Raw genomic sequence first — 25,692 nt, forward strand, 5'->3', positions numbered from 1 at the left:
GATACCACTTGTAACACCCCGTCCAATCCCTGGACCGGCGGTACTTACTCCTGGCAGCTCTCTAGAATCATATATTGTCCCCACAGACCAACACGAGTCTTTTGTGCGCACTTTGTCCTCACTCATGCGCACCCGAGAAAACTTCCCGGTCGGTCACCCATCCCAAATTGCTCCAAGCCAAGCACGCTTAACTTGGAGGTTCTTTCGAGATAGGCTTCCGAAAAAGAAGATGCACCTTGTTGGTATGATTACACTATTAATTCTATTAAGCCTTGGGCCAGGACATCCCATCCCAGGGGCCAGGATGTCACATATTTTCTCTATTTCTAATTTCAAATTGGAATTCGAGTTTTGAATTCAGATTTGTGTCAAACTTATTCTCAAGTCATATTGTGGAATTAAAAATACCAATTTTAGGATTATAATTATATTAGTTATATTTTTAAACCATTTCTCTTCTTATTTTCAAAAACCCTAGTTTTAATTTAGGGTTTGATTTAACTTCTAGTATTTATTCTCTTATTATCCTTATTATTATTATTATTATATTTAATGCACAAACATAAAAACTCCAGCATGAGGCATTTTTTATCATTTGTTTGACTTAATCTCTAAATTGTGTGTGTGCTCTTTTCTTATGATGCAAATGAGGCACATAGAATTGAGGCTAACTCTCTATTATTCTTGGTATACAACTTGGAGCATTACAATGCCCGACGCGCCCTCCGTTGGGGCGCCGGCGCCGTCGACTCGCTCGACAGCCAACGAGGTGCCGCTTCCCGCTTGGCCTTGGTTGCCCCGCCTCCTCCTCCGTCTGCGGGGGAGGGGACGGGACAAGCCCGAATGTCGTCCTTCCACCACGTGGGGAAGGCGTCGTCGATTTCCCCGCCGGCGAGCGGGTTGTCGACCGCCATTGTCGCTGTCGCACGGCGGGGGAAGGAGTATCATGTCGTAGCTGCCGTCGAGGGACATGAACTCAAGATTCCCGAAACGGAGCACCGTCCCGGGCTGGAAAGGTTGCTGGAGACTGCCCATCTGGAGCTTGACGGGAAGCTGTTCGTCAACACGCAGCAGGCCCCTACCTGGCGTGCCAACTGTCGGTGTTTCGAAACCCGGGGGGTCCCTGGACCGACGAGTGAATTGTCGCCGCGTGCCCCAACCCAGATGGGTCGACGCGAGGCGGAACGCGAAGGGGGGAAAGGAAGCAGCCGAAGGGAGGCGGGCGTGAGAGAGCGGATCCCGCGGCCTTCGTGTTAGCCCTGCGCCTGAGTCGGGTGTGCTTGCAGTAGGGGGATACAAGCGTCCACGCGGGAGTGGGAGCGAGCGGCCTTGCGCGAGCGCCATCCCGTCCTTCTCCGCGCGGGCCAACCCTCTGTAAGAGGGCCCTGGTCCTCCCTTTTATAGGCGTAAGGAGAGGATCCAGGTGTACAATGGGGGGTGTAGCAGAGTGCTACGTGTCTAGCGGAGGAGAGCTAGCGCCCTAAGTACATGCCGTCGTGGCAGCCGGAGAGGTTTTGGCACCCGGTTCGTGTGGTGTCGTGGCCGTCGGAGGAGCGCTGGAGCCTGGCGGAAGGACAACTGTCGGGGCTGTCGAGTCCTTGCTGACGTCCTCTTGCTTCCGTAAGGGGGCCGAGAGCCGCCGTCGTCACAGAGCGTGTGGGGCGCCATCATTGCCTATCTAGCGGAGCGAGCCATATGGGACACCGGCCTTGTTCCCCGTAGCCTGAGTCAGCTCGAGGTAGGGTAATGATGGCGCCTCCTGTGGACGTGGTCGGTCCTCGCCCTAGGTTGGGCGATGTGGAGGCTCCTCCGAGGTCGAGGTCGAGTCTGTCTTCCGTGGCCGTGGTCGAGCCCGAGCCCCTGGGTCGGGCGAGGCGGAGACCGTCGGCTGAGGCTAGGGCTGAGTCCGAGCCCTGGGGTCGGGCGAAGCGGAGTTCGTCGTCTTCCGGGGTTGAGCCCACGTCCGAGCCTTGGGGTCGGGCGAGGCGGAGTTCGTCGTCTTCCGGGGTTGAGCCCATGTCCGAGCCCTGGGGTCGGGCGAAGCGGAGTTCGCCGTCTTCCGGGGCTGAGCCTGAGTCCGAGCCCTAGGTCGGGCGGAGCGGAGTTCGCCGTCTTCTGGGGCTGAGCCCGAGTCCAAGCCCTGGGTCGGGCGGAGCGGAGTTCGCCGTCTTCCGGGGCTGAGCCCGAGTCCGAGCCCTGGGTCGGGCGGAGCGGAGTTCGCCGTCTTCCAGGGCTGAGCCCGAGTCTGAGCCCTGGGTCGGGCGGAGCGGAGTTCGCCGTCTTCCGGGGCTGAGCCCGAGTCAGAGCCCTGGGTCGGGCGGAGCGGAGTTCGCCGTCTTCCGGGGCTGAGCCCGAGTCCGAGCCCTGGGTCGGGCGGAGCGGAGTTCGCCGTCTTCCGGGGCTGAGCCCGAGTCCGAGCCCTGGGGTCGGGCGAGGCGGAGTTTCCTATGACGCCCGAGGCCGGCCTTGGCTGCTGTCAGCCTCACTCTGTCGGGTGGCTCAGCAGTCGGAGCGGTGCAGGCGGCGCTGTCCTCTTGTCAGACCGGTCAGTAGAGCGGCGAAGTGACTGCGGTCACTTCGGCTCTGTCGACTGGAGGGCGTGCATCAGGATAAAGGTGTCAGGCCACCTTTGCATTAAATGCCCCTGCGATTTGGTCGGTCGGCGTGGCGATGTGGCCAAGGTTGCTTCGCGGTGAAGACTGGGCCTCGGGCGAGCCGATAGTGTGCCCGTTGCTGGAAGGGGGTCCTCGGGCGAGACGTAGGTTCTCCGGGGTCGGCTTCCCTTGCCCGAGGCTAGGCTCGGGCGAGGTACGATCACGTCCCTTGAATGGACCGATCCTTGACTTAATCGCTCTCATCAGGCCTTTGTAGCTTTGTGCTGATGGGGGTTACCAGCTGAGATTTAGGGGTCTTGAGGGTACCCCTAATTATGGTCCCCGAAAAGGTTACTTAGAATTGAGCCAATAATTATTAACATAGGATATGCATGGATTGTTTCTTTTATTCTTAACATTTTGGACCACGCTTGCACCACTTGTTTTATTTTTGCAAATTCTTTTGTAAAATCTTTTCAAAGACATTTTGCAAATAGTCAAAGGTAAATGAAAAAGATTTTGCGAAGCATTTTCAAGATATGAAATTTTCTCCCCTTGTTTCAAAAGCTTTTCCTTTGACTAAGACAAAACTCCCCCTCAATAAATTCTCCTCTTAGTGTTCAAGAGGGTTTTAAGATATCAATTTTGAAAATACTACTTGCTCCCCCTTTTGAACACAATAAGATGCCAATTTGAAATTTTCCAATTGAAAATCATTTTTTTAAAATTAGGGTGGTGGTGCGGTCCTTTTGCGTTGGGCTCATACTTTCTCCCCCTTTGGCATGAATCGCCAAAAACGGATACTTTGAGTGAGATATAAGCCCTTTGATAACTACTTTCTCCCATTTGGCAAATAAAACATATGAGTGAAGATTATACCAAAGATGGAGAGATGCTCGGAGCGACGGCGAAGGATGAGCGATAAAGTGGAGTGGAAGCCTTTGTTTTCGCCGAAGACTCCAATTCCCTTTCAATATACCTATGACTTGGTTTGAAATACACTTGAAAACACATTAGTCATAGCATATATAAAAGAGACATGATCAAAGGTATACTTATGAGCTATGTGTGCAAATTAGCAAAAGAAATTCCGAGAATAAGGAATATTGAGCTCATGCCTAAGTTTGGTAAAAGCTTGTTCATCTAGTGGCTTGGTAAAGATATCGGCTAATTGATCTTTAGTATTAATGTATGCAATCTCGATATCCCCCTTTTGTTGGTGATCCCTAAGAAAATGATACCGAATGGCTATGTGTTTAGTGCGGCTATGCTCAACGGGATTATCCGCCATGCGGATTGCACTCTCATTATCACATAGAAGAGGAACTTTGGTTAATTTATAACCATAGTCCCACAGGGTTTGCCTCATCCAAAGTAATTGCGCGCAACAATGGCCTGCGGCAATATACTCGGCTTCGGCAGTAGAAAGAGCGACCGAATTTTGCTTCTTTGAAGCCCAAGACACCAAGGATCTTCCCAAGAACTGGCAAGTCCCCGATGTGCTCTTTCTATTAATCTTACACCCCGCCCAATCGGCATCCGAATAACCAATTAAATCAAATGTGGATCCCCGAGGGTACCAAAGCCCAAACTTAGGAGTATAAGCCAAATATCTCAAGATTCGTTTTACGGCCGTAAGGTGAGATTCCTTAGGGTCGGTTTGGAATCTTGCACACATGCATACGGAAAGCATAATGTCCGGTCGAGATGCACATAAATAGAGTAATGAACCAATCATCGACCGGTATACCTTTTGATCGACGGATTTACCTCCCGTGTCGAGGTCGAGATGCCCATTGGTTCCCATGGGTGTCTTGATGGGCTTGGCATCCTTCATTCCAAACTTGGTTAGAATGTCCTGAGTATACTTCGTTTGGCTAATGAAGGTGCCTTCTTGGAGCTGCTTGACTTGGAATCCTAGAAAATACTTCAACTCCCCCATCATCGACATCTCGAATTTTTGTGTCATGATCCTACTAAATTCTTCACATGTAGATTCGTTAATAGACCCAAATATGATATCATCAACATAAATTTGGCATACAAACAAATCATTGTCAAGAGTTTTAGTGAATAAAGTAGGATCGACCTTTCCGACTTTGAAGCCATTTGCAATAAAGAAATCTCTTAGGCATTCATACCATGCTCTTGGGGCTTGCTTGAGCCCATAAAGCGCCTTAGAGAGCCTATAGACATGGTTAGGATACTCACTATCTTCAAAGCCGGGAGGTTGCTCAACGTAGACCTCCTCCTTGATTGGTCCGTTGAGGAAGGCACTCTTCACGTCCATTTGATAAAGCTTGAAGCCATGGTAAGTAGCATAGGCTAATAATATACGAATTGACTCAAGCCTAGCTACGGGTGCATAGGTTTCACCAAAATCCAAACCTTCGACTTGGGAGTATCCCTTGGCCACAAGTCGGGCTTTGTTCCTTGTCACCACACCATGCTCGTCTTGCTTGTTGCGGAAGACCCACTTGGTTCCTACAACATTTTGGTTAGGACGTGGAACTAAATGTCATACCTCGTTCCTAGTGAAGTTGTTGAGCTCCTCTTGCATCGCCATCACCCAATCCGAATCTTGAAGTGCTTCCTCTACCCTGTGTGGCTCAATAGAGGAAACAAAGGAGTAATGCTCACAAAAATGTGCAACACGAGATTTAGTGGTTACCCCCTTATGAATGTCGCCGAGGATGGTATCGACGGGGTGATCTCGTTGGATTGCTTGATGGACTCTTGGGTGTGGCGGCCTTGGTTCTTCATCCTCCTTGTCTTGATCATTTGTATCTCCCCCTTGATCATTGTCGTCATCTTGAGGTGGCTCATCATTTTGACTTTCTCCTTCATCAACTTGAGCCTCGTCCTCATTTTGAGTTGGTAGAGATGCTTGTGTGGAGAAAGATGGTTGATCTTGTGCATGTGGTGGCTCTTCGGATTCCTTAGGACACACATCCCCAATAGACATGTTTCTTAGCGCGATGCACGGAGCCTCTTCATTACCTATCTCATCAAGATCAATTTGCTCTACTTGAGAGCCGTTAGTCTCATCAAACACAACGTCACAAGAAACTTCAACTAGTCCCGAGGACTTGTTAAAGACTCTATATGCCCTTGTGTTTGAGTCATATCCTAGTAAAAAGCCTTCTACTGTCTTAGGAGCAAATTTAGATTTTCTACCTCTTTTAACAAGAATAAAGCATTTGCTACCAAAGACTCTAAAATATGAAATATTGGGTTTTTTACCGATTAGGAGTTCATATGATGTCTTTTTAATTTTAGCTAGACGTGGGATGTACGGAGGAATGAGAATGTGTTTTAGAGATTTGGTAAAAATAACTTGTACACCATATCTAGCTAGTACGTGGCGCAAGGACCATCACAGCTAGGTCTGTAACCGTGCATGGAATCATCACTGTTACCAAATACACATCGCTTCAAAACAAAGCATTAGAAAAAAAAAAAGGAGAACGTGAGTACTCAATAGCCAGTACTACTACACGCTAGCTGTTGCTGCCGGCGTCTCTCGCGGAGAGTGCCCAGGTGCAGCGTTGGGTTGGCCAAGGCCGCCGAAGATTTCAGGTGCGCCGGTGGCCTGCGTTCTTCGCGGCGCCGCAGCGGAATCGTCGAAGAAGAAAGAAAACAATAGATGGTACTGGATGGGAAAGAGACAGTGATGTATTTGGTGGGAGGGGTTTTCACGAGCCACTGTTTTTGGCTTCATCAATCTAATAGAAAAGGTGAAGTGCTTATGACCAAAACCCTCTGGAAAAATATCTTTTGGTACGACTTATAAATGTAGACGTGATTTCTCAGCAGAAGCAACTAGAGATAAGTCATACAGAGGGGGCCTTTAGGGTGCATTTGGTCGAAAAGCCGATTGAAATAGAGCGACTTCATTTCAGTTTCTAAAAATGGAGTTGTGTTTAGCAATTAGAACGGAACTGTTCTAATTTTTTTTGTTTGGTTGAAAAGTAAAATAGAACGGAGCCGCTCCGTTCATTGTTTGGTTTGAAAGCCATACAAGTGTGGAGAGAAAAAGAGGAAGACTAGCGCTTACATCCGATCATTTTGATGGAGCGAGAGCATTCCAAGTATTACAATATATAGACTTACAAATAGGGACAGAGCCAGAAAAAAATTTAGAAGGGCCTGAACTAAACCACTGTAATATAGAAGCTCATTCTATATTTATATGTACGCTAAATTTTTTAGAAGAGGCTTTAGTAGGGCTCCATGCATGGACTTGGCAGCGGTAGGAGGGGCTCGAGCCCCGCCCGCCCTACCGCTAACTCCGCCCCTGCTTACAGAGCCGTTTCACTCCTGTTCCGTTATAAACCAAATATCTAGAAACACAGAAATGGATCTGCTTCATTCTCTCATGCTTCTCAACCAAACACACCTTTAGACCTAGACCTCAGTCTCTCCCCGGTTCCACCCTACGCACGTACTTTCGGTCTCGCTGCGTGTCCGCACGATAATATTGGATACCGTAAACAAACAACTCCATCATCGTAGGCAGTAAAATACTGATACTCCACCCACGCAACGCAAGGCAGGCCGGGTGGGTAGGTGAAGCGGTGAACGCGCAACGACCAACAAGGCCACGCACGCTTGAGAGGAGAGGCGATCGAGGCCCCGCAGGAATCTCCATCCGCCGCCTCTTTCCGGTGTTCCTGCTGCATGCATGGAGCGATGCTCTATTTTCTGATCGGTGCGCACATGTAGCCAACACGGACTGCGTTGGCTCCTGCGCAACAACTCGCTACTGTCAAAAAATGTCATAAAATACTGACGTTGTAGATTTGGACACAAAAAAATTAAAGAGAAATAAAAAAGGTTTGACACGTAGGAAAAAGATGAAGAGAAATAGAGACCTTATGTGTAAACCTGTAAGCTAGTCTCATGCACCTTTAGATGACGATCCAATATCCATGATTGGACGAGTTCGTGATAGAGGAAATTAAGTGTTAAATGTGACCGTCCGTGTACAATTGGACCGTGATCTAAAGGTCAGGAGGCTTGCTTGCGTTAAAGTCTATTTGCACACAGTATTCGTTCCTAATAAAAAACAGGAGTATCTCGTTTTGCTGCATGGAAAGATATAATAGCCTCTGCTTGAGTGCTTGACTGAATCACCGGCAACACGCCAAAAAGCCGCGGTGACCTAAATTATCGCTGTTTGATTCAAAATGACTAATCGATGCACTGAGATATCTTTTGACGTGAGAAAATGAAAGGGAAGGTTGCCAACAAGCTAGTGGGCTACTTCGACAGCTGCTGCGTGCTAGTAGCCTGCATGCTAGCAGCAGCTAGCACCACCGTCGCCCGTAGTGAACTCACTCGCGGACGGAATGGGCGTGGGATTCGGTCGAATCGTTAGCTCGTTTTGTTTCTATCTCTCGTGACCGATGCTGCGGAGCTTTCGTCAGGTACATGGAGTCATGGAGAAGGGGAACGATCACGCGGGCATCTCTGAAACATGGTAGGGTAATTAGAGCAGGACGTAATGCTCGTTGGCTTCGTTCGATTTGTGGTGAGCTCGGCTCGGCTCGTTAGAATGTTTTTTCACGAGCTGATAAATATTTACATAAAAATTGATAAATATATTATACGTATGGTTTATGAGTTAAACTAATGATCAATGAATTGTGTCTACGTGTTAAATTGTTCTATATGAATATAATGGTATAGGTGATGAATATGTATGTGAATTGTGAATTGATGAGTGATAAGTTACGTTAATTTGTTGTTACATTGATGTGGTACATGAAACTATAAGTATAATCACTATTTTATATTGTTAAATTAGTTCAAAATTAACTAGAAAATAATTATTATATACATTTGTTTTTTTTTCTGTTCTGACTCGCGAGCTAAACGAGTCATCTCAAGCTTATAAACAAGTCGAACCGAACAAATTATGTAGCTCGTTAGCTTAACGAGATAGCTTAAACTCAGACGAGCCGATATCCAACCCCTACCTGGCACAAGCTTTCAACATGGGTGTTCGGTCGTTTCCAAACCCGCTCTTACATGAGAGGACACAATCATGATATTCGTGTCAGCCAGTTTAGTTTAGTTTAAACTTAACCGAAATTTATAGTAAATATTACTAGTATTTATATCCCCAAATAAATTTATTATGAAAATATATTTTTTATAACTGATTTGATATTACCTATTCTGTATTATAAATATTTATACCCTTCTACATATAGATTTAGTTAGAATAAATGACTATTTAAAAAAATATTCTTTTTTAGATGCATGGAGCGCTTATACAAGATAGTGTGCGTGGCGGTAAACAACACAAGGCGAAAATCGTACTACGTACTACTGTACTAGGCTGCAGCTACAACAGCGAGAAAAGACTTGACCCGACACCAACAAGAGGCGACACAAGTTGTTGCGGCGAGGTAGTACGACCGTACGGGCTGGGACCTGGGAGTAATACCAGCTACCGCTGACTCGATCGACCGGAGGTCAATTTGTGTAGCCTCGCGATGCGATGCGAGTGACTGGGATGAGCTACTTTATCAGTGCCCAATCACACACCTGTACTGCAAAGGATTGGTGGTGGTGCTGGCACAAGTCATGGGTCGCGCGTACCATCAGCGGGTTGGTCATGTGCTCGCGCAGCCATGTTTGAATCTCTCAATGCAAGTCTCCAACACATAAACCCAGATACGTAACTTTGGAAGTCTATTATATTATTAGGGTATCAAAAAAACAGTATTCTGAACGTGATATTCACATCATTCTATTTGTCGTCATTATTCGTTAGCATTAATTAATTAATATTCATGAAGCATGGACCGGTAATTCAAGTTTTACTAATTAATAACAAGATTCAGTATAGATGTCTATTCTAGCTAGCCACTAGTGGACACGGCTGCTTTGCACCCTGTTGGGTAATCTCGACAGCTCGATTGGAGATGATGGATTCAATACCATCATGTTGCATATCGTTGCTGCATTATATACCGTGTCAAACTGCTGAAAAATGGCTCTCTGTCCGGGTAGTGGGTACACGCATAGTAAACAGTAGCTGACAAACAGTAACAGCGAAAGTAAACAGTAGCTGATGACAAACATTAACAGCGAAAGATCGTACACGTCGGCGAAAAAACTCGACACCGTCCCGCTTGTTCGGCTGTCTAGAGCGACAGTTATAATCTATAGAGATAAAATACTGTATAGTTACGGCCGGACTAAATCCAGACTAGTCTTGTGCACTGCGGCTACAAATCAAACCCCACTCCATTATGCATGCATGGGCAGGGGCAGGGCAGTCCAGGCGAGGGACCAGCAGGTTGTGTTTGCAGGTACAACGTGGAGAAACCGGCCGGAAGGTGCGTGCGGGCGGCCGGGCAAGAGAGCGTGCAACTGCAAGCTGATCTCGTCCTCGCTCGCGGTGTCCTCCCGGCGACCACACGCACTGCACCACCACCACCACCACCACGTCAATGCCTCACGTGCGTATTGGGTTTCCGCGCGGCCTCCTTTCTATGATATAATCGCTGGGGATGTCCGCTGCCCGGCCGCAGAATGTGGCGGTGTGCAGTCGTCGTGGCCCCGCGTCGGCTGGGAAACGGACGCGCTAGCTAGGGCCTCCCGACAGCGAGCGAAACAGTTGCCTCTCTCTTATCGCCTCTGCAAGCTCTGAATTCTGATAGCATGTGTGCTCTCTGCCTTGTGCTGCAGTTATTTTAGTCACACCGCACCGCTGATTGGACGGCTACCGTCAAAAAAAGTCAACAACTATACGTAACCTCGCTCCGTTACACTATGCAAATAGCAATCGAAGAAGTAATTACGCTCATAGAGTGGAGGATAAAAATAGCAATCGAAGAAGTAATTACGCTACGCTCATAGAGTGGAGAATGAAAGAGGTGTTTACTATCACATTGGATATATAATGCCTATTGATATATAATGCCTCCAACAACCAATTCGAGAAAGTGATAATGCGCCTCCAACAATATCAATTCGAGAAAGTGGATGTCCGGACATGTTATTTGGAGGCGAGCATCTTCATGCCTCCAACAATCAACAATCAATTGGAGAAAGGTGTTTACTATCACATTGGATTTATGTGTCATGAGGGTTGGTTATACAACACATGGGTATTTATGTGGGTATATATATGTGTCGTCACACGCATATGTATCTTAGGATTGGTTTTGGTTTAGTGACTACCAAATTAGAGGGGATCAGAATCACCTTCCTATCTAAAATGGTGAGGAGGTGATTCATTAGAAGAAATCCCCGTCCCGTACAATTTCCTCAAGGAGATTCATGAGGAAAAACCTCCAATTTCCTGATTCCTGAAATCAGGATGTACCCAATAAAAACTATAGGTCACATTGTAAAATATACATTCATGATTTATACTAATTGTCATAGACAAAACTATAGGTCACTTTGTAACATATATATCCATGATTTATTATCATGGACGTCAGTCATTATTTATATTATAGTTTATAATAGTAGTATGAAAATAAAGAAAAACATCTTATGATGACCTGGAGAGTTAATTTTTAAAAACTAGTATTTAAATCTCACAAAAATATGAGCTACAGTTGATTTTTAAAATATAGACAAAAACGAACTGAAGAGCTATTTTTCTAAAAAAAACTAAATTATATGGCCCATGCAGGTCTCGAACCTGCGACCTTCGCGTTATTAGCACGACGCTCTAACCAACTGAGCTAATAGGCCAATTTTGTTCATTTCAGTAGTTTTGTAAAATTAAACAATACGCAAATTCATGTCTCGCTTCAGACAGCCACATAAACCGCGCGAAAAACCAGGTTGAAGTAGCAAAGATGGGGAGGTGCCGGTCCGGCGAACTCTGCGTTATTGATGGGAGCTGAGGGAGTAGTACACACGGCTGCTTGTTTTCCGGCCGACACCCTTCTCACTATCTACATACCAGCCGAGACAGGTTCACTTGGCTTCCATTTCATTCACGCGCGATCGAGGCCACGTGCCCACGTCGCATCCTCTTCCCTCTAGCTAGGACATCTTGGCGTGCTGCGCGCGCTGCCTCTCCACGTACTCGAAGAGGCTGCCGTCGTACACGCGCCGCATGGCCTCCCGCGACAGGTACCCCTCGTCGTCCCGCGCCAGCACGTACAGGATCGTCCACTCCAGCTTCGCCGCAATCCTGTGACGGCGGCGAGATCGCAAAGTAAGCCAGAGCAGGCAGGCATGCAGCCTGGAGGAGGAGGAGAAGGACGCTCACCAGCCGTAGAGGTCGAAGGCGTCGCGGAACCCCTCCGTCATCGACCAGAGCTCCCTGTAGGTGAGCCTGTCCGGGGAAGTGCGCGCGTACTTGCTGAACAGGTTCTCGAAGTTCACTGGCATGAACCTGGACCAGACGAGCCAGGACGCGTTAGCGTTTGGGACTGCAGACTGCAAACTGCACTAGGACAAGCACAAGCACAAGCACCATATATCGGCAGATCAGTGTACCTGCCCTCGTTGTCGTAGGTCCCAGAGTCACTGCCATGCTTGCTCTTGTGGATGTTGTGGACGTAGATCGGGAACAGAGGGGACGGCAGCCACCCCTACAACCACAAATACGTACAGTACAGACGGACAGGGAAAAAAAAGACATGGATTAATTGCATGAACCAAATTGAAGACGACATGCATGGATCGGAGCTTTGTACTCACAGGCAGCGTGGCATAGCTCATGGTCCCGTTCACGACAAGAGCGATCAAGAGAGACAGGATCATGTTGAACCCAAGCGCACGGCATCCTGCATCGTTTGCAGTTAGTGTATCTCGTCTCAGCGCGGCGGAGCGATCACATTTGGAATTTGCACGAGCAATCAGCACCGACTGCTACTCGATCTGGTGGAACTCGCTAGCTAGAGAACGATCGACGCAGCAATTAATAATACAATTCGCATGCACGCATACCGGAGTACGTCTCCCAAGGGTAGATGATGCCGTTGTCGTCGCGGTCGAAGAAGGCGACGTGCTGCTGCAACACGCTCATGTGGTGGTGGCCGTGCTCGTCGGCCGCGGTGCCGTCGGGGTGGTAGATGTCCGGCGCCACCAGGGCTCGCGCCAGATCTGTGCTCCTCGTCTCAGTGGACGACGCGTCATCAGTAAGTAACAATGTAACAAAGCACCAGCAGGCCTCAGCGACGAGAGGAAGTGGCGGGCGCGCGCGCTCTCACATGGCTTGGGGAGGTGCTCCTCGAGGTCGCCGCGGACGGGGCGCATGACGGTCACCGGCGACTGCAGCGCGACGATGGTCTGGGAGTCCTTCGCCTCCACGGCCGACAGGCCGTGGTGCATGGCCCCGGCGCCGGCCTTGTTGCCTGCGTCGCCCTTCCCTACGACGACGTCGTCCCCAGCAGCCTTGGCGACGGCGGCGTCGCCCTTCGCCACGTCGGCGCTAGCCTTGGCGCCGGCGGCGTCGCCCTTCCCCTCCGTCGTCGGCGTCTTCGCCGCGCCGCGGTCACCGTCTCGCGCCTGCTGCTTGGCCGTCGCCCCTCCCTGCATCTCGGCTCCACTACCGCGCGCGTTCGAGTTTGTTGCCTAGGTGTGCACTTCGTCAGATTGAAGTGAGAAATCAAAGGCTAGCTATCTGGATTAGTTTCTGGCGTGTATTCCGCTGCGCCGGCTGCGGTGTAGTACAGATATATAAAGCGGCTCGGCGGTGGCGCGGGACGTGGCGCGTCAGCGGACGCGACGTGGGCGCGTGCATGGCGGCCGTCCCTGCTAGGCTGTAACGTGTCGCGAGCCGTACCAGAAATGGTTTCTTGTCGTCCCTCGTCCGGCCCGCTCCGCTGGTTTTGGTGCTTGATGGTAGAAGTAGACAGAACGAAATGCTCGTGAGCTCAATTTAACTCTGACTCGTTGAATTTTTTTATAAGTTAAACTGATATTCAAGCTTGGTTTGTAAGGAGCTATTTTGTGAGCTAAACAAGGAGGTATTATATTTTAGCAAAACAAAACTATATATATATATAGTAATAATTGATATAGTAATAATTGATGAATATGTTATATTTATGTGTAGTGTTTATTACTCATGAGTTAAACTAATTATTGATGAACTATGTCTACATGTTAAATTGGTCTATACGAATATAACTATTATTAAACTGACGAATATATATGTGAATTATAAATTGTAAATTGACAAGTGATGAATTGTATCAGTTTAATGTTACATTGATGTGGTATGTGAAACTATGGGTATAAGCATAATTTTTATATTATTAGATTAGTTAAAATTAACTAGAAATGGATTATTTTATATACATATTGTTTTTTTACTTAGGATCGCAACCTAAACGAGCTAGTAAATGAGTCGAGTCAAGCTGACTATGTGGTTCGTTAGTTTAACGAGCCAGTTTAAACTCGGACGAGGCGAGTCAAATTTACTCGATATCCAACCCTAGCTGTAAGACTATTTTCAACGGACGCCTGAATACGGATGGTATCGACACCTAGACCCTTTAGAATCTTAATTCATGGGATCGTTAGAGATCGGATGACTTTAAATCTTTAGAGTATCTCCAATAAACTAGTTAAATAGTTTGTCAAACTAAATTTTAGCCACTTAATAACATAATAGCTCTTCAACAGACTAGTCATTTAACTTTCTAAGTTATCTGGTTCTATAAATTAACTTTCTCACTAACCAAATTTAGCTAGCAACTCTCGCTGGCCAAGTTAACTTGTATGTTAGAGAGTCTGTTGTAATGAGATGTTATATATAAATTTTAATATTTATAGAGAAATAAACAAATAAAGAGTTAAATTGAGAGTTAAAAATAAAGAGTCTCTTAAGATACTTTTAGTAAACCAAAATAATTTCCAATCCATACTAATCCTCAAGCCCTTAATCATGTCACAAACAAAAAAAAATCATCTAGGGCAGCGAGCACGTGCGAACGCGGCCAAGGTAGAGAGAAAGAACAAAAGCCAAAATTTCGTCGATACAGAGAGGAGAGAACCTAAATTTAGAACGTCTTGAGTCATTCTAAATTTCACTCTTTAAGTTATCATTTAATCATTATTTAAATAATTATTTGTATAAAAACCATTTTCTACATCTTTTTAATCTCTAACAGTCTATATCTTGTTTGTATTCTAAGAATCATTCATGTTTTCTATATTTGAATAGCGAGAAACCTAAAATATAAGATGTCTATATTTATGGATAGTCATTTAGATAAGTTATTGAAAGATATATATATATATATTTTAAAAAATATATTTATATAGATTAGGAAGAATATATAGAGCCTTTTGGAGTTGCTAGTACATGAGGTTAATATCTTCATATCTGTGTTTTTATATATAGTGACTAAAATTCTTTTTTCTATACGTTTCATTATAATGTTTATATGATCGTGTAAAAATATATAGATGATAAATTTAAAATAAAAAATAGGATAAATGATATGATTGGAGAGATGATAGAGATAGCGTTACTGGACATAGCCTAGCTAGTAAAGCCTTGAATGGCAGTGTTGATGTTACTGTGCTCTCTGATGCTGAATATTCTACTAGTCAACTCAGATAAAAATGGGCCGCAGTTTCAATTTGTGTAGAGTAAATAGGATGCCAAACGGGAAAATGCTACCAAGAGAGGTCACTCAAGTTGTAAGGAAGCCTCAGGCCTTGTTTGATGCTAGCAACTAACTGACGAAAAAGCATTAACTAGTGCTAGAAAGATAAGTGTCGGGGACCATAATTAGGGGTACCCTCAAGGCGAAATTCTCAGCTGGTAACCCCCATCAACACAAAGCTGCAAAGGTCTGATGGGTGCGATTAAGTCAGGGATCAGTCCATTCAAGGGACTCGATCACGCCTCGCCCGAGTCTAGCCTCGGACAAGGACAGCCGACTCCGAAGGATCTCCGTCTCGCCCGAGGCCCCCTCCAGCGGCGAACATATTTCCGGCTCGCCCGAGGCCCTGTCTTCGCCAAGAAGCAACCCTGACCAAATCGCCGCACCGACCGACCAAATCGCAGGAGCATTTAATGCAAAGGTGGCCTGACACCTTTATCCTGACGCGCGCCCTTCAGCCGACAGAGCCGAAGTGACCGCCGTCACTTCGCCGCTCCACTGGCCGGCCTGACAAAAAGACAGCGCCGCCTGCGCCGCTCCGACTGCGGTGCCACTTGACAGAGTGAGGCTGACAGGCAGTCAGGCCCGGCCGCAGGCACCATAGGAAGCTCCGCTCCGCCCGACCCAGGGCTCGGACTCGGGCTCAGTCCCAGAAGACGGCGAACTCCGCTCCGCCCGACCCAGGGCTCGGACTCGGGCTCAGCCCCAGAAGACGGCGAACTCCGCTCCGCTCGACCCAGGGCTCGGACTCGGGCTCAGCCCCAGAAGACGGCGAACTCCACTCCGCCCGACCCAGGGCTCGGACTCGGGCTAAGTCCCAGAAGACGACGAACTTCGCTCCGCCCGACCCAGGGCTCGGACTCGGGCTAAGTCCCAGAAGACGACGAACTCCGCTCCGCCCGACCCAGGGCTCGGACTCGGGCTAAGTCCCGGAAGACGGCGAACTCCGCTCCGCCCGACCCAGGGCTCGGACTCGGGCTCAGCCCCAGAAGGCGACGAACTCCGCTCCGCCCGACCCCAGGGCTCGGACTCCACCCTGGCCTCAGCCGACGGTCTCCGCCTCGCCCGAACCAGGGGCTCGAACTCGACCTCAGCCACGGGAGACAGACTCGACCTCGGCTTCGGAGGAGCTTCCACATCGCCCAACCTAGGGCGCAGACCAGCCACGTCAACAGGAGGCGCCATCATCACCCTACCTCGAGCTGACTCGGGCCACGGGGAACAAGACCGGCGTCCCATCTGGCTCGCTCCGCTAGATAGGCAATGATGGCGCCCCGCATACTCTGTGACGACGGCGGCTCTCAGCCCCCTTACGGAAGCAAAAGGACATCAGCAAGGACTTAACAGCTCCGACAGCTGTCCCTCCGCCAGGCTCCAGCGCTCCTCCGACGGCCACGACATCACACAAACCGGGCGCCAAAACCTCTCCGGCCACCACGATGGCGTGTACTTAGGGCGCTAGCTCTCCCCCGCTAGACACGTAGCACCCTGCTACATCCCCCATTGTACACCTGGATCCTCTCCTTACGCCTATAAAAGGGAGGACCAGGGCCCTCTTAGAGAAGGTTGGCCGCGCGGGGACGAGGACGAGACAGGCGCTCGCTCCCTCTCCCGCGTGGACGCTTGTAACCCCCTACTGCAAGCGCACCCGACCTGGGCGCGAGACGAACACGAAGGCCGCGGGATTTCCACCTCTCTCACGCCTGTCTCCGGCCACCTCACTTCCCCCCTTCGCGCTCGGCCTCGCGTCGACCCATCTGGGCTGGGGCACGCGGCGACATTCACTCGTCGGCTTAGGGACCCCCCGGTCTCGAAATGCAAACAATAAGGTTGTTGTTAATTAATATGGGCAGAAAGGGATAGAGAACCAGATAAAGTAGAATCTGTAAAAATGTAAGTTTAGTCCTTTTAGTCATTCTCTTGAAGTACTACTAGAGTTTAGGAGGTATTTTTTTAATCACTCTGTTTCATAGTTACATATTAAGACTGTGTTTGGTTACTAGGGACTAATTTTTAGTCCCTCCATTTTATTCCACTTTAGTCTATAAATTACAAAATATGAAAACTACAACTCTATTTCAGTTTCCATATTTGACAATTTAGTGACTAAAGTGGAATAAATTGGAGGGTCTAAAAATTAATCTCTAAAACCAAACACCCCCTAAAAATGATCAAGCATTAGTGTCGGCGTTTCGAGACCGGGGGGTCCCTGGGCCGACGAGTGAAAATGTCGTCACGTGCCCCAGCCCAGATGGGTCGGCGCGAGGCCGAGCGCGAAGGGGGGAAGAAGGCGTGAGAGAGGTGGAAATCCTGCGGCCTTCGTGTTCGTCCCGCGCCCAGGTCGGGTGCGCTTGCAGTAGGGGGTTACAAGCGTTCCACGCGGGAGGGAGCGAGCGGCCTCACGCGAGCGCCAATCCCGTCCTCTTCCCCGCGCGGCCAACCCTCTCTAAGAGGGCCCTGGTCCTTCCTTTTATATGCGTAAGGAGAGGATCCAGGTGTACAATGCGGGTGTAGCAGAGTGCTAACGTGTCTAGCGGAGGAGAGCTAGCGCCCTAAGTACATGCCATCGTGGCAGCCGGAGAGGTTTTGGCACCCGGTTCGTGTGGTGTCGTGGCCATCGGAGGAGCGCTGGAGCCTGGCGGAAGGACAGCTGTCGGGGCTGTTGAGTCCTTGCTGACATCCTCTTGCTTCCGTAAGGGGGCTGAGAGCCGCCGTCGTCATAGAGCATGTGGGGCGCCATCATTGCTTGCCTGGCGGAGCGAGCCAGATGGGACGCCGGTCTTGTTTCCCGTAGCCTGAGTCAGCTTGGGGTAGGGTAATGATGGCGCCCCCTGTTGACGTGGTCGATCCATGCCATAGGTTGGGCGATGTGGAGGCTCCTCCGAGGTCGAGGTCGAGTCTGTCTTCCGAGGCCGAGGTCGAGTCCGAGCCCCTAGGTCGGGCGAGGCGGAGACCGTCGGCTGAGGCTAGGGCTGCGTCCGAGCCCTGGGGTCGGGCGAAGCGGAGTTCGTCGTCTTCCGGGACTGAGCCCGAGTCCAAGCCCTAGGTCGGGCGGAGCGGAGTTCGACGTCTTCCGGGACTGAGCCCGAGTCCAAGCCCTGGGTCGGGCGGAGCGGAGTTCGCCGTCTTCCGGGACTGAGCCCGAGTCCGAGCCCTGGGTCGGGCGAAGCGGAGTTCGCCGTCTTCCGGGACTGAGCCCGAGTCCGAGCCCTGGGTCGGGCGGAGCGGAGTTCGCCGTCTTCCGGGGCTGAGCCCGAGTCCGAGCCCTGGGTCGGGCGGAGCGGAGTTCGCCGTCTTCCGGGGCCGAGCCCGAGTCCGAGCCCTGGGTTGGGCGAAGCGGAGTTTCCTATGGTGCCTGAGGCCGGGCCTGACTGCCTGTCAGCCTCACTCTGTCGAGCGGCGCAACAGTCGGAGCGGCGCAGGCGGCGCTGTCCTTTTGTCGGGCCGGTCAGTGGAGCGGCGAAGTGACTGCGGTCACTTTGGCTCTGTCGATTGGAGGGCGCACGTCAGGATAAAGGTGTCAGGCCACCTTTGCATTAAATGCTCCTACGATTTGGTCGGTTGGCGCGGCGATTTGGTCAGGGTTGCTTCTTGGCGAAGACAGGGCCTCGGGCGAGCCGGAAGTATGTTCGTCGCTGGAGGGGGGCCTCGGGCGAGACGGAGATCCTCCGGGGTCGGCTGCCCTTGCCCGAGGCTAGGCTCGGGCGAGGCGTGATCGAGTCCCCCGAATGGACCGATCCCTGACTTAATCGCACCCATCAGGCCGTTGCAGCTTTGTGCTGATGGGGGTTACCAGCTGAGAATTAGGAGCCTTGAGGGTACCCCTAATTATGGTCCCCGACAGTAGCCCCCGAGCCTCGAAGGGAGTGTTAACACTCGCTTGGAGGCTTTTGTCGCACTTTTTTGCAAGGGGACCAGCCTTTCTCGGTTGCGTTTTGTTCCGATGGGTGCGCGCGAGCACACCCGCCGGGTGTAGCCCCCGAGGCCTCGGAGGAGTGGTTTGACTCCTCCGAGGTCTTAATGCCTCGCGCAATGCTTCGGCTGGTCTGGTCGTTCCCTCATGCGAGCTGGCCGTAGCCCGGGTGCACGGTCGGGTCCCAAGTTCTCGGGCTGGCATGTTGACGCTGTCAACGGTTTGGCCGGAGCCGGGTTCGCGAGAGCAGCCCCCGAGCCTCTGCACAGGGCAAGAGGACGGTCAGGGACAGACTCGACTTTTTTACATACGCCCCTGCGTTGCCTTTTCGCAAGGAGGAGGGGGGGAAGCGCCATGTTGCCCTCGGAGGGCGCCGAACATGGTGTCTCCGGTGAGCTGCTGGCGGGTAATCCGAGCGGACGTCCATGCCCCATTTGTTAGGGGTCGGCTAGAGGCCCAGAGGCGCGCCCAAAAGTACCTGCGGGTGATCTGCCGGACCCGGTCCCCTGTCGACGGGGTCCAAGGGCTCGATGCCTCCCTCTGATGGGATTCCGTTACAAGATCGTTCCCGCTGGTCTCGGAAATGTCCTAGGGTACCTCGGGAGCGTAGCCCGAGCCTCGGTTATGTATCGAACGTACCCAGGGTCATCCCTCGCTCTATGTCTGAGGCGGCTGTGAACCCTTCGAGGGCCAGCCTTCGAACCCCTGATCAGTAGTGGGCGCGGAGCCCGAGTGGCCTGAGGCGGCCGTTGAACCCTTCCGAGGGGCCGGCCTTCGAACCTCTGACCAGTAGTGTGTGTGGAGCCCACGCGCTCTGAGGCGGCTGTTAAACCCCTCGAGGGCCAGCCTTCGAACCTCTGATTAGTAGGGAGGCTCGGAGCCTGTTTCCTTCACGGCGAAGGATCCTTTTCGGGGTATCCCCCTTTCCCGGTCCCTGTTGTAAGAGAGAGAAAGAGGAAAAAGGAAAAGGATACGAAATCGAATGACGTGGCGTACCTTTCTTGACGCGGTCATTATGGCGAAGGCGAAGCGTCGCTCGCTTCCCCTGCCAGAGGCGCCGCCTTTCCTGCCGCGGAGTTAATGCAACGGGGCGTGCGGTTCGCGGGGCGGCCGTTGCGCGTGCGCGAGCCGTTCGAGGAACGGCTGTTTCGCTTTGGGTTTTTGAATCCCGCGGCGGGTCCGGGCGAAACGTTGAACGAGTCTCGTCTTGGTCTTTATATACTCGGAGGAGGGTCTGGCGACGGTTCTTTGCTCCGCTTCTCGCCTCCCCCTTAGGTTTTCACAACCCGAAAGGTTTAGCCAGAGAAAAGGAAACCGCTTACCCAGTCCTTTCTGCCGCCACCCCTTTTGCTCGGTGATGGCCGACCGGGTGACCATCATCTCGCCGCGCGATCCATGGCCTTTCTCCACGGTCACGGCGGGTGATCTTGAGGATCTTGTTGCTGAGGGTTTACTTCGCCCTCTCTCTGATGAGAGGCGGTCGGAGTGGATTCCCCCTGCGAGCGGAGCCGCTCCGTCCCCGCCGCCGGGGTACGTCGTGAGTTTCGTCTCCTTCCACGAGCGGGGATTCGGTGTGCCGGCGAGCCGCTTTATGCGGGCGATCCTGCACAACTATGGGGTGGAGTTGCACAACCTCAGCCCCAACTCCATCTCGCAAGCCGCCATCTTCGTAGCGGTGTGTGAAGGGTATTTGGGGATCGCCCCCCACTGGGACTTGTGGACTCATCTCTTTTCCGCGGAGCTTTTTGCTTCGCCGACGGGGGAGAGAACGGTCCGCGCGGCAGTGCGGGCCGGCGGCTGCATCCTCCAGCTGAGGCAGTCGCGGGCGTCGCTGTACATTCCCGCCATCCTTGCGTCCTCGAATAAAGGGTGGCAGCGCCGGTGGTTCTACCTCCGGAACGACGGCGAGATGCTCCCGCCGTTTTCCCAGCGAGTGGTCACCGTCGCCGCCGATGCTTGGCGCCACGGGACCCCGCACGACAGATAGAAGAACCTCGAGCCCCTTCTCAAGGCCCTGGAGGCGCTGCGGAAAGGGGGACTCACCGCCACGGGAGTGATTGCCGCCATCCACCGCCGGAGGGTGCTTCCCTTGGCGGAGCGGCGGTTGCCGCTTTGGGAGATGATGCCGGAGGCTGACTTGGAGGGCTCGCGGATGTCCTCGGATCCTCTTCCCATCGATGTTCTCCACGGGCGGGTTGCCGTCGTGTTGGGAAAACCGGACGCTAGCGCCTTCTCCCAGCCCTTGATGCGCCCCGACCAAGGGTGCGTGACCCTGGTGAGTGTCCGCTCCTTCCTTCTCCTTGCGTCGGGTTGCCCCTGGTTCTTACGGTCGGGATTTCCATCCGTCTCCAGGAGGTAGGGTGGCACAAGCCTTCCCGGCCACGGGTCCCGGAGGATGCAGTGGACCGAGCAGCGCGGCGGGTTGCCGCGGAGGAGAAGAAAAAGAAGGACACGGAGAAGGCCCGGGCCCGCGAGCGGATGCGAGCCCGAGACGCCTTGGAGAAGCTCCATCGTCGGCAGGAGAGGGAGGGGCTCCCGAGGGAGCCGTCGCCGGAAACGCCTGACGACGACGACAATGATGAAGATGATGACGAGGATGACGACATGGCCGCCCGCCTCGGCTTCAGCCCGGGCTTGAGGCTAGGCCAGGAGTCGTCAAGCCAGCCCCCAAGTGGGCTGGTGCCGTCAGTCCCCAGAGTCGGGACGCCGAGGTCCCGGCCCGAAGAGCGGGGGCAGACCGAGAGGGTACTTGACCCCTTGGCCGGGGAAGTTGAGGTGACCCCGGGGTGTCAGGCCGAGGCGTCTGTTCCCCGAGAGCCGTCGCCCACGCCGGCAGCGCAGGAGAGCAACCCTCAGATCGTCGTGACAGCGCCTGGGTAGTCCGTCTCCCGGGCGTCCAAGGTGCCCAAGGCGAGGGTGGTGCCGAAGCTGGCGGCGAGGCGGACCTCGGCGGTGCCTTCGGGGGTCGAGATCCGAGAGACCTCTCCTCAGGCACGGTTGATCATGGCCCGGAGCGGGTAAGTATCTTGGAACATCTTCGTCCTGGCTTCTCATTCGTATGTCCCGACCGCGACTTTTCTTTCCTCCTCAGCAAGCGAAGCCATGGCCTGACCGATCTGGCTCCCCGGAAGGCCCTTAAGACGGCGTCGGCTTCCGCAGCTGGTGCCGCGCCGGGCCTCGCTGTTCAGCTGACCTTCTCGCAAGGAGCTCCACAGCGGGGGGCTCAGGCGGCACCAGTCGCCGTGGAGCGAGTTCCCGAGGCCGGCTCTTCTGCCGAGGCGGCCATCGTGCTGGAGGAGACGACTGGCGCGGACGTGGCCTCGGGCCCACTGGACATGCCGCCGGTGCTGGCACCTGTTGCTGCTGAAGCCGCTGCCGTCCCAGTCGGGGAGCGACCTGTTGCTTCCGACGCTGAGATGGCCGAGGCGTCGGCGCTCGGTGCCTCGGAGGAGGGGGGAGTGGAAACGCGATCCGTCCCGCCGAGCGGCAGCCTTGTCCCTGTGCGGCGGAGCTCCGAGGGGCGGTGCCAGTTGCTCCGGTTCCGGACCCGTGAGGCCTCGGATCCCTTCTTTGTTCTTGACGATGAGCGGGAGGAGCAGTCTTGGGACGAGCTCCGCGAGTGTGCCGAAGCAACGGTGGGGTCGCTCCGGTCGTCGCTGGAGGTCTTCTGCAGGGACGTCCCCAAAATCCTCCAGGTAATGGTTTCAGGCATACCTTTTTTTTACCAAGGCGTCTTTTGTGATGCCCCGCTTCTTTCCCTCAGGATCTGACGGATCTGAGCGCCGCCAAGTCGTCGTTCATCCGCCACGAGGTTGACATCTGGGGCTCACTGTGATCCCTGAGGACCTCGCTCGCCGGGGCTACTGCGCGCCTCTCTCAGCAGGGCGCCGAGGTGGCGGACCTTCGGTTGCTTTGCGCCGATCTGAGAGCCGAGGCGGCAGCGGCACGCGCAGAGGCGGCAGCGGCACGCGTAGAGGTGCAACGACGACAGTTGGAGTTCGACCAGGTCGCCAATGAGTGAGACCAATCTCGGGGCCGGGCTGCCGAGGCCGAAAGCCGGGCTGGAGCCCTTGCAGCAGACCTAGCCATAGCCCAGGCCGCAGCCTCAGAGCAGCGTGCCCGAGCCGGAGGTATGTCCCGGCCATTTTCAGTTTTCGTTTCAGCTTGTTTCCTCCGCTTATGTTTGAGGCCTTGCGTTCTGGCTGTTCGCAGAGCTCGAGTCCGCCCTTGATGAGTCCAGCAGGGCGCTTGCCGGGGCGGCCGAGCAGAGGGAGGCCGACCATGCGGCCATGTCCGAGGCCGTCTCGGACTTCTGCCGGGTCTTTGGCTTTGGTGACGTCCCCTCAGGGAGCTCCCCTCAAAGTCGCCTGCAGGCCTTGGGCGATCACGTGCGCGGCAGACTCCGCGAGACGCTACACCACGGCGTCAGGCGGGCCTTCGCCGTGCTCGCTTCCCACTACGTCGTGGATCTGGAGCGGGTCAGCGAGGGATATTGTCTTCCTGACGAAGATGAAGCTGAAGTCCAGAGGCTCGACACGGCCGTCGCGGGCCCGAGCGCGGTGCTGGCGACCACCTTCGAGGCAGAGATCCTCCCGCCTGCGCCGTCGTCCGAAGCCGGGGTGGACTTTGCCGAGGGTGGGGACGAAGCCGAAGGCGCGGCTCCTTCTCCGGGCGGCGCCTAACTCTGTCGGGGCAGTTTCCTTTGAATGCACGTGTGTCTTTTGCGGCCGCTGAGGCCTGAACACTTTATTATCGTAGTATAAAGTCGTGCCCCTTTTCCTTTTCATTTTGCGTGTCCGGCTCCGCTAGTCAGTAGCAGGGTGGCTTGCCCAAGTAGGAGTCATTTTTCGTGGTAGGTGACGAGTGAGGTATCCGTAACCTAGAGGCGTAGGAGTCCCTCGGCTCAGTCAACCTTGCCACTTACATGCACCCGCGTTCGCTTCTTGGGGTCCTGCTACCGACATAGCTGGGGGAACGCGGAAGCCTTTTTTTGATTGAAAATTTTGACGTGGAGGGGGTTCCCCCCTTTTTAGCCCCCGAGGGAGGGTCGGGCTTTGCCGAGGCAAGGCTGACCCTTCCTTGATGACCAAATTTTGCGTGGGAACAAGGTATACGAACAACTTGAAAACGTCTTAAGGGTAGAAGCGACGTAGCTGTTGGATGTTCCAAGTGTTGGTGTAGACCTCGCCCTGACTGTTGGCTAGCTTGTTCGTTCCGGGCTTCAGAACTTTGGCGATGGCGAACAGCCCTTTCCAGGGGTGTGTGTAGCCCCCGAGTGCCTTCTGCAAGGGGCCGACTTGGTCCAGACCCCACACAGCAAAAGGCCAGGTGATGGGTATCGTCTGCATAGCCTGAGCGGGCAGGTGGGTCTGCCTCGCGTAGAACTGACACCCTTCGCAGGTGCGGACAATTCTAGTGGCGTCGGCCACCGCCGTCGGCCAATAGAAACCTTGTCGGAAGGCGTTTCCAACAAGGGCTCGAGGTGCTGCGTGATGGCCGCAAGCCCCTGAGTGTATCTCTTGCAGGAGCTTCTGACCTTCGGCGATGGGGATGCATCGCTGGAGGATGCCTGAGGGGCTACGGTGGTAGAGCTCCTTCCCGTCTCCCAGCAAGACGAACGACTTGGTGCGTCGCGCCAACCGCCGAGCTTCGGCTTGGTCGAGGGGTAGCTCCCCTCGGTGGAGATATTGCAGGTATGGGGTCTGCCAGTTTTGATTAGGCGTGACCCCGCTTCGCTCCTCCTCGACGCGCAGTGCCTCACCCTCGGGGGCCGAGGGTGCCTTGGGCTGAACCAAGGGTACCTCGGGCAGGGCCGAGGGTGCCTCGGGCTTGGGCGTGTCGTTGATCTTGACGGAGGGTTGATGCATGTCTCGGGAGAAGACGTCCGGGGGAACCGCTGTTCGCCCCGAGGCTATTTTAGCCAGATCGTCCACAGTCTCGTTGTAGCGCCGGGCGATGTGGTTGAGCTCGAGCCCGTAGAACTTGTCTTCCAGGCGCCGAACCTCATCGCAGTAGGCCTCCATCTTCGGGTCGCGGCAGTGGGAGTTCTTCATGACCTGGTCGATGACGAGCTGCGAGTCACCACGAGCGTCGAGGCGTCGGACCCCTAGCTCGATGGCGATCTGCAACCCGTTGACCAGAGCCTCGTACTCAGCCACATTGTTGGACGCCGGGAAATGGAGGCGCAGCACGTAACGTAGGTGCTTTCCGAGGGCCGAGATGAAGAGTAGGCCTGCGCCGGCTCCTGTTTTCATCAGCGACCCGTCGAAGAACATGGTCCAGAGCTCCGGTTGGATCAGAGCTGTTGGGAGCTGGGTGTCGACCCATTCAGCCACGAAGTCCGCCAAGACCTGGGACTTGATGGCCTTCCGAGGGGCGAATGAGATTGTTTCGCCCATGATTTCCACCGCCCACTTTGCGATTCTACCCGAGGCCTCTCGGCACTGGATGATCTCCCCTAGGGGGAAGGATGACACCACAGTTTCCGGATGAGACTCGAAGTAGTGTCACAACTTCCGCCGCGTCAGGATCACCGCGTACAGCAGCTTCTGAACTTGTGGGTAGCGGATTTTGGTCTCGG

At 52.9% G+C, this 25,692-nt stretch overlaps 1 protein-coding gene and 1 non-coding gene across 2 annotated transcripts; both read right to left on the reverse strand.

The window, feature by feature from the left end:
• Positions 1–11,244: 11,244 nt before the first annotated feature.
• TRNAI-AAU (transfer RNA isoleucine (anticodon AAU)) lies at positions 11,245–11,318 on the reverse strand. The gene has a single exon. It is a non-coding gene; the product is annotated as a tRNA-Ile (tRNA).
• Positions 11,311–13,223, reverse strand: LOC100216957 (uncharacterized). Its single transcript, NM_001143339.1, has 6 exons — positions 12,791–13,223; positions 12,528–12,683; positions 12,279–12,364; positions 12,075–12,169; positions 11,845–11,970; positions 11,311–11,766 (listed from the first exon to the last, which is right to left on the reverse strand). The coding sequence occupies exons 1-6, from the start codon at positions 13,116–13,118 to the stop codon at positions 11,616–11,618; spliced, it is 942 nt and encodes a 313-aa protein (NP_001136811.1). The 5' UTR covers positions 13,119–13,223; the 3' UTR covers positions 11,311–11,615.
• Between the last annotated feature and the right edge of the window lie 12,469 nt (positions 13,224–25,692).

This window comes from Zea mays, chromosome 10 (genome assembly GCF_902167145.1).
Source record: "Zea mays cultivar B73 chromosome 10, Zm-B73-REFERENCE-NAM-5.0, whole genome shotgun sequence".
NCBI lineage: Eukaryota > Viridiplantae > Streptophyta > Magnoliopsida > Poales > Poaceae > Zea > Zea mays.

What these genes read in the sequence shown, in the direction of transcription:
- LOC100216957 (NM_001143339.1), bottom strand. Translation starts at nt 13,118, where the DNA reads ATGCAGGGAGGGGCGACGGCCAAGCAGCAGGCGCGAGACGGTGACCGC. An exon ending in CCCTTGGGAGACGTACTCCG is followed by an intron (nt 12,365 to 12,527) that starts GTATGCGTGCAT and finishes CAAACGATGCAG; the next exon opens with GATGCCGTGCGCTTGGGTTC. An exon ending in GCCTTCGACCTCTACGGCTG is followed by an intron (nt 11,767 to 11,844) that starts GTGAGCGTCCTT and finishes CCGCCGTCACAG; the next exon opens with GATTGCGGCGAAGCTGGAGT.